Genomic DNA, 8,456 nt, shown 5'->3' with positions numbered 1-8,456 from the left:
CAGAAAGCCCAGAAATAAACCCATGCACCTATGGGTACCTTATTTTTGACAAAGGAGGCAAGAATATACAATGGGGCAAAGACAGCCTCTTCAATAAATGGTACTGGGAAAACTGGACAGCTACATGTAAAAGAATAAAATTAGAACACTTCCTAACATCATACACAAAGATAAACTCAAAATGGATTAAAGACTTAAATGTTAAGACCAGAAACTATAAAACCCTTAGAGGAAAACATAGGCAAAACTCAATGACATAAATCAAAGCAAGATCCTCTATGACCCACCTCCTAGAGGAACAGAAATAAAAACAAAAGAAAACAAGTGGGACCTGATTAAACTTAAAAGCTTTTGCACAGCAAAGGAAACTAAGCAAAGTGAAAAGACAACCTTCAGAATGGGAGAAAAGAATAGCAAATGAAACAACTGACCAAGGATTAACATCCAAAATATACAAGCAGCTCATACAACTCAATGCCAGAAAAACAAACAACCCAATGAAAAAGTGGGAAAAAGACCTAAACAGACATTTCTCCAAGGAAGACATACAGATGGCTGACAAACACGTGAAAAGATGCTCAACATTGCTCATTATTAGAGAAATGCAAATCAAAACCACAATGAGATATCACCTCACACTGTTCAGAATGGCCATCATCAAAAAGACTACAAAAAATAAATGCTGGAAAGGATTTGGAGAAAAGGGAACATTCTTGCATTGTTGGTGAGAATGAAAATTGATATAGCCCCTATGGAAGATGGTATGGAGATTCCTTAAAAAACTAGGAATAAAACCACTATATGACCCAGCAATCCCACTCCTAGGCATATACCCTAAGGAAGCCAAAATTGAAAAAGACACATGTATCCCATTGTTCACTGCAGCACTATTTACAACAGCTAGAACATGGAAGCAACCTAGATGTCCATCGATAGATGAATGGATGAAGTAATTGTGATATATATACAGAATGGAATATTACTCAGCCATAAAAAGGAATGCATTTGAGTCAGTTCTGAAGAGGTGCATGAACCTAGAACCTATTACACAGAGTGAAGTAAGTCAGAAAGAGAAAAATAAATATCGTATTCTAATGCACATATATGGAATCTAGAAAATTTCTACATTTTTAGAATAAAAATTTCTTCAGTAAAAAAGAAGAAATTATTTACAAGGCAGCAATGGAGAAACAGACATAGAGAATAGATTTATGGACATGGGGAGAGGGGAGGAGAGGGTGAGATGTATGGACAGAGTAACATGGAAACTTACATTACCATATGTAAAATAGATAGCCAACAGGAATTTGCTATATGGCTCAGAAAACTCAAACAGGGGTTCTGTATCAACCTAGAGGGGTGGGATGGGGAGGGAGGTGGGGGGGAGGTTCAAAAAGGAGGGGATACATGTATACCTATGGCTGATCCAGGTTAAGGTTTGACAGAGAACAACAAAATTCTGTAAAGCAATTATCCTTCAATTAAAACATAAACTAAAAAGAAAAAAAAAGAAAGTGAGAAGGTAACTAGAGTACAAGCACTATGCTAAGCAGTTTACATGCAACATGTGTGAAAGTTGCATGGGAACTACTGAAGTCTGGAAATCATCACTTGGCATTTTTCTTACATTCCTGCTACTGCTTTAGATGAGTGAAGAATCATCATACTGCAGCCAGACAGGTCTCAAGGGGTTTTGTTGGGAATTTACCTTTCTTCCTAGATAACTGTCCTAAACTTGGAACCTTCATTTTTTCCCATCCCGATAGAAGGAATTCAAGTCAAAAAGCCCAGGGTACACCACACAGAGACCTCTAGGACACAGCAGCACACAAGCCAATTATTGTGCAAACTCTTCTCTAGAATGTGTTTTTGTATGGGTTAAGATCCTTAATGAAGTTGGGGGGAAGTTTCAGGGATGATATAGAATAATACAATACCCAATAACTCATTGTGGAGGTTTCAAAAATGGAAGATAATTAAATATGATGAGAAGATACCCCATTTTTCATTCTGGATCTGGTTCTCCTCTTACTCCTTAGCATTTCTTGATTTCTAGGCATTAGTGACTGGTAGCTTCCTGCCTCGTGTACAATGGTCTCAGTGGGTATGAGTTCAATTAAGGACAATATAGGCACTTTCTATGGCTGCATCCTTAGAAGCTGCTCTGCTATATTTTACCTCCATTGAGTCATCCTCAACTGGGGATGAAATGGACCACTGAGAGAACATTCAGCAACATTTGGAGACACTTTTGGTCATAACTAGAGGAAGACTAGTGCTACTTGTAACTTTAAGCCAGGGATGTTGATGAATATCCTACAATGTGCTGGCTAACACCCCACAGCAGTTATCTGGCTCATACTATCAACAGTGTCAGAGTGGAGACACTCTGCCTTCTACTAAGTTATCTTCATATCAGAAAACTTTCAAATGAAAAAGACACAGAACTACTTTAGGAGTGACAATTTGCTAAAGAAGAAACAGCATCGTAGGATGCCATTCAGATGCATCGTATAGGTGCAGAATCTTGCTATAATCTAGCTAGAGGTTCATTCTCACTTAGATTCACCTCTCCCGGGTACTCTGCTGTGTCGCATTTATTATGACAGTTCTTGCTCCAAGAACCCATTTCTTGGATATTTCAGAATTTCCTATGCTCCTTGTAATCATCCCTTGATTTGGTAGAATTCAGAGTTTTCTCCTACGGAGAAAAATTCAATCAGCAATCAAATTAAGGGGGGAAAAGGGGAATTTTACACAACCCAAGCTGAGGATTATAACCCGTGAGACAGACTGTAAGAAGCTCTGAAGACTGTTCTGCCTGTTAGACATCAAAGGCACAGATATATACATTTTCGAGTCCCAGGATCATACACTGAAATGACATGGTGATAGCTTACGTAAAGTTCACCAAGGATACACAGTCCAGGTAAGCATGTACAAAGCAAGAAGCAAGACATCATGACCCCTACAGAGCTGGGAAAACACAAAACTTTTAAGAAGTTATATTGCTAGCTTCACAAGAAATGGAAAAAAAGAACTTTACTGTCTTGCAACCACACCATTTTTGAGGAGCTGTGAAAAGTGGAAGCACACTGCACATTAGGAGGAAAGGAAGAAGTCCAAAGTGACGCAAAGAAAATGTTAAATTGTTTAATTTTTGCTGTCCTGCCTTAAAGTACGTTATTTCATCAATCCTCTGATATGTGTATGGCATCATGTGGAAGGCATGGGCTCTGAGGTGAGGCTTACTGTGTTTGAATCCTGTATGGATCACCTCACAGAACTGAAAATTTGTGGAAAAAATCTTAGCTTCTCTAAGTACAAGTCCTCCATCTATAAAAACGGCAAAACTTAGAGCACAGCACTCACAAAGCTGTTTGTAAGGACTGAATGAGCTGATGTTCAGAAGGCCCGTCCCCCGTGTTTGATACATTATAAGCACTCAATAAATTCCCATTGTCTTTTCACTGGCCAAAAATTCTGTAACATTTCAGCCTCCAGATTTTGGTGAACTGACTAGGGAAGTGTTACATAGTGGTTGGGAGCATAGACACTGAAGCCAGATTTCCAAGGCTGGAATCCTGACCCTACCATGGACTTGCCTTGTGATTTTAGCAAAGTCCCTTGTATTTTTGTGAGCCTTCAGTTTTCTCATCTGTGATATGAAAATCATAAGAGGGATCTTATAGGTTTGTCTAGAGATTTACTAATTTGACATAGGCTAAGTATTTAGAATATGCCTATTAAACAGTAAGCTCAGATAAGTATAAATTGGGCTCAATTTCTCTTCTCTATTTTGAACTATTGTGGTTTTGAATAAAATTTTTGTTCTTTTCTTAGGGCTACAAGTGTTCCTATTAATAACAAAACATTAACATGGGTATACAAGGCCAGAGCTACCACAAGACAGATGATATAATTGTGAAACAGGCAATATTAATTAAACATCAAGGGTGTAGCTCTCAAGATAATCATCCTCAGGATAAAAGTTCACACTTGAGACAACCAAGGACCTAAATTTTTTGTCTGGGAATCAAGCCACCTGTAGCCCTGTTGTGTGATCTTTCCCCAACTTACTTTTTTATTTAGGGGAGCAGTGTCCACCAGGTGGACTCATTTCTTCCATTCCCATAACCTTCTGGAAAAGTGGACACAGGCGGATGTTTAAATTGGATGCTGACTTATCTTCAGTGTAGCATGGAATTGAATTCTAAATTTGGATTTGTGATTTTCCAGGGAAATCACATTTCTGGCACCTGTGGCCATGGGTGTCAATGACAAACCTAGACATATAAATAGCTGTGGATGGAAACCCTGCAACCTAGTCCCTAGTCCAGAACCGGTGAGCAACCATGAAGACCTTCATCTTTCTGGCTCTCTTGGGAGCCGCTGGTGAGTCTAAACAAATAAGTGATCAGCAGGGGTCTATAACTTTTTTAAGGTTGTACTTCGTACTCTGGAAGCCAACAGTGAATGCCAAATATAATCTCTGTACTCAAGAGGCTTAAGATATTGAAACAAGAGTGTATAGTACACATGTCTGTAGAAAACTAAATCTCATTTGTTGGAGATTACGGAGAGCTGGGGTGATCAGTGTAGAAAACATCAAGAGGAAGAATCTGCCCTGAATTTCAGGTACGGTCTATGAAGAGGGAAAAAGAAGATAGTCAACATTAAGGAAATGTTTGGATCTTTAAAAGAATTTGTAGCTAACAATTGGAACAAATGACCGCTCAAGCTCCTTGAGGCTGTGAGTATCTCACTTGACTCTCCTCTATAAAAAAAGCTTCTTAAGAGGGAGCTTAACAGGCAAAGACACTCTATTTCTTATGAATAAAATCTTCGGGCTGGGTTTTACCACATCTTCACTAATGAAATTTTGGAGTAATGCAAAGACTATTCAGTTTTTATACTATTCAATACAGTTGTATTCTTCAAACTTATTACAAAATGTCCTCAAATTTGATTATTATAAATGAATTCAATAGGCCTGCTTATATATCAAAAGTGTCTATCTCAAAGTTAGTTTAAGAAATATGAACAATGGGGCATAGAACATATGATCCCAGATATTTAGAGTCTTTAGGAGTCATAGTAAGTCAGTGGTCCAAAATTTACAGTGCTGAATAAACTGAAAATGTTGGAAACATGATTGGGATGAGGAGAAAGATTGGAGAGAAAAACTTTATAATGTTCTATGAGATTATTTAGTGAATATTTTAGGTGAGAACCAAGAAGAAATTGGGGGAGCAAAAGCACAAAACTCCTTATTCTTTTACAGGTCAGAACAACTCAGGCAGCATTTAAGAGTTTCCTTTCTGTTACCTCTTGTGGTATTTATGCTGTACTGAACTCTACAAATAAACACAATGATGGTGACTGTGCACTGAACATATACTTAAATGTCTCCTTTGTGCCAAAAATATTCTTTATATTCTCAGGTAGTGGGCTTCAAGACGTATATTGTGTGAGGAGTCTCTGCTATGAGTGTGTGTATCACATACATAAAAAAAAGAAATCTGTATATAGATCAAATGTAAAGCATGCATTAAACATTAATAGTTATAATAGCATAAATATTTAGCATATGTGTCAAGTGTATAGAACAATAAGATTTTGAAAATAATAATGCTAAAATCACAGTTTCTTGATTATCCCTGATAAGAAAATAGGACCTATTTTTTTTTTTCTGGTTCATCTGCAAAACCTTGCTACAAAGTAGAAATTCCACAGTGGATCAGTTCTTCAGATAGTTTGCAACTTTCCTCTGTTCAGTTGCTTTCCCCGTGGACGATGATGACAAGATCGTGGGCGGCTACACCTGTGGGGCAAATACTGTCCCCTACCAAGTGTCTCTGAACTCTGGCTACCACTTCTGCGGGGGCTCCCTCATCAACAGCCGGTGGGTGGTGTCTGCGGCTCACTGCTACAAGTCGTAAGTAACCAGTACTCACAGCCCTGTTCTCTGAGGTCAGGGCATCCTCAACCATGCCACAGACAATCAGGGTGAACAGAGTCATGCTTGAGGGGGAGCATTCAGATTCCAAGACCTCATTATACGCCCCCACCAGACATTGTATGCATTGAGGCCTTCCAAATGAAGGCAGTAAAGACACAGGGAGGAAAATAGTGAGTAGTTGAATATATCTAGAGTATTCTAACATAGCTCTTTCCCAGGTGGCTCAGTGGTAAAGAATCACCCTACTAATGCAGGGGACGCAGGAGATGAGTGTGTGTGTGTGTGTGTGTGTGTGTGCACATGCGTGCACTGCAAGGGCCCTCTGTCTGTGCTTATGCTCAAGACTGGGCTCCACGGGGAGGGGGAGGCCCTCACACTGGAGACTTAGAGAACTTGTCATCTTTTGATCCAGTGGAATCCAAGTGCGTCTGGGAGAAGACAACATTAACGTCGCTGAGGGCAATGAGCAATTCATCAGCGCATCCAAGAGCATCGTCCATCCCAGCTACAACTCAAACACCTTAAACAACGACATCATGCTGATTAAACTGAAATCAGCTGCCAGTCTCAACAGCCGAGTAGCCTCTGTCTCTCTGCCAACATCCTGTGCCTCTGCTGGCACCCAGTGTCTCATCTCTGGCTGGGGCAACACCAAGAGCAGCGGCAGTAAGTCTTACGGGGACGCGGTCAGCAGGTCTGAGAATCCTGGAGGTGAAAACCATGCTCAGGGTCAGGTAGCCCTCTGTCACCCAAGGCAGCGTTCCCAGAGGAGACTGGCGTTCTGTGGAATCTTGGGATATATAACTGAAATGTGTAGGCTCTCTGCTTGACAACACAGAAAGAAAGGACTACGCTAAAGTTGCCAGGCATGCAGCTAAAACATGAATGGTGATTTGCCGAGAAGCAAAGAATGAGGAGGTACATAGAACAGAGGCTGAGGTTGGAACTGCTCAAAGTATAGCCCTGCTTCAGAAATAAAGTCTCCAGGTTGAAGATATGTGGTCACTGATACTAGTATTCAGTTCAGTTCAGTTCAGTTCAGTCACTCAGTCGTGTCCGACTCTTTGCAACCCCATGAATCGCAGCACACCAGGCTTCCCTGTCCATCACCATCTCTCGGAGTTCACTCAGACTCATGTTCATCAAGTCCGTGATGCCATCCAGCTATCTCATCCTCTGTCTTCCCCTTCTCCTCCTGCCCCCAATCCCTCCCAGCATCAGATACTAGTATTAGGGAGAGAACAATTTGCTGACTAAAACCATTTGGAAGACCATCCAGATAATGGTTTTTCTTCCAAAATAGAAGCTACTAGCAATTGGAGGGAAGGAATGGGAATATTGGGAAGATGGGGAGAGGTATTGAGAAAGATATTTCCCAGAATGTATGGGTAATCCTCTTCTCTTTTCAATCTTGTCCCCAACAGCCAGCTACCCTGATGTCCTGCAGTGTCTGAAGGCCCCCATCCTATCTGACAGCTCTTGCAAAAGTGCCTACCCAGGCCAGATCACCAGCAACATGTTCTGTGCGGGCTACCTGGAGGGCGGAAAGGACTCCTGCCAGGTGAGCTGCTTCGCGCTCCTTGTCCTTCAGCTCAGCCTCACGTATCTCCGCCGCATTCCCCAGTTCCTGAAACACAGAACATTGAAAAGCAGTCTCTGGGACTGATCATGAGGGCTCAAGATAGGCTGGGGAAAAATAACAAGTTTTCTTTTTGCCGTATTAATGATTAAGTTTCAGGCGAAAAGATACACAGATCATGTGCAAGCAGTACATCCAGGTGCCCTTCTGAGGAAGGATATAGTGGTGGCAAACTCTGAAAAGAGCCTGGCTGGGTGGGCAGCACTGAACTACCCATTCCTTTCTGGCCTTACAGACCTGCAGCTGAGGAAAGAAGGGATCTAGAAGGAGGGAGGAGAAAGAAAAGGGGCATGGCGTGGAGAACGAGGGTGGGCTTTCCCGGGAAAGAGATGGGCTTCGTGGAGGATCAGCACTTGGAAACGTGGTCCCCGGGGAAAGGAGGAACACCTTTGAGCCTTTCTCCCCTCTGTGCAGAGCTCTGAGCTCTACCTGGCTCTTCCTTCCCGCCCAGGGTGACTCTGGTGGCCCTGTGGTCTGCAATGGAAAGCTCCAGGGCATTGTCTCCTGGGGCTATGGTTGCGCTCAGAAAAACAAGCCTGGGGTCTACACCAAGGTCTGCAACTACGTGAGCTGGATTCAGCAGACCATCGCTTCCAACTAAACAGCTTCATCTCTTCATGACCCTCCCTGTTAGCCAGCGTCACCTTCCTCCCATCCTGAAAACACTACTGAAATAAAATCATTTATAAAACCAAATATCTTCAAGGGTCATTAGTTGTTTTTTATGTACTTTCTCTTCAGTCTGGCTGCTGAGAAAGCAGTGGACATGGAGTTGAACTATTATGTGAAGATGGAATGTAGATAAGTTTGTGGAAAATTGATCTATTACCCTGAGGTCATAAAAGTCTAGGCTAC

General features: G+C 41.5%; 1 protein-coding gene across 1 annotated transcript; it reads left to right on the top strand.

Annotated features, from left to right (window-relative positions):
• Positions 1-4,355: 4,355 nt before the first annotated feature.
• Positions 4,356-8,222, top strand: LOC101111795 (serine protease 1). Its single transcript, XM_027968393.3, has 5 exons — positions 4,356-4,395; positions 5,779-5,938; positions 6,375-6,632; positions 7,391-7,523; positions 8,053-8,222. The coding sequence occupies exons 1-5, from the start codon at positions 4,356-4,358 to the stop codon at positions 8,200-8,202; spliced, it is 741 nt and encodes a 246-aa protein (XP_027824194.1). The 3' UTR covers positions 8,203-8,222.
• Positions 8,223-8,456: the final 234 nt, after the last annotated feature.

The sequence above is a fragment of the Ovis aries genome, chromosome 4, assembly GCF_016772045.2.
Source record: "Ovis aries strain OAR_USU_Benz2616 breed Rambouillet chromosome 4, ARS-UI_Ramb_v3.0, whole genome shotgun sequence".
In the NCBI taxonomy this organism is placed as follows: Eukaryota; Metazoa; Chordata; class Mammalia; order Artiodactyla; family Bovidae; genus Ovis; species Ovis aries.
Note: the sequence above shows the minus strand (reverse complement) of the source record. Positions and strands in the feature narration are given on the sequence as shown.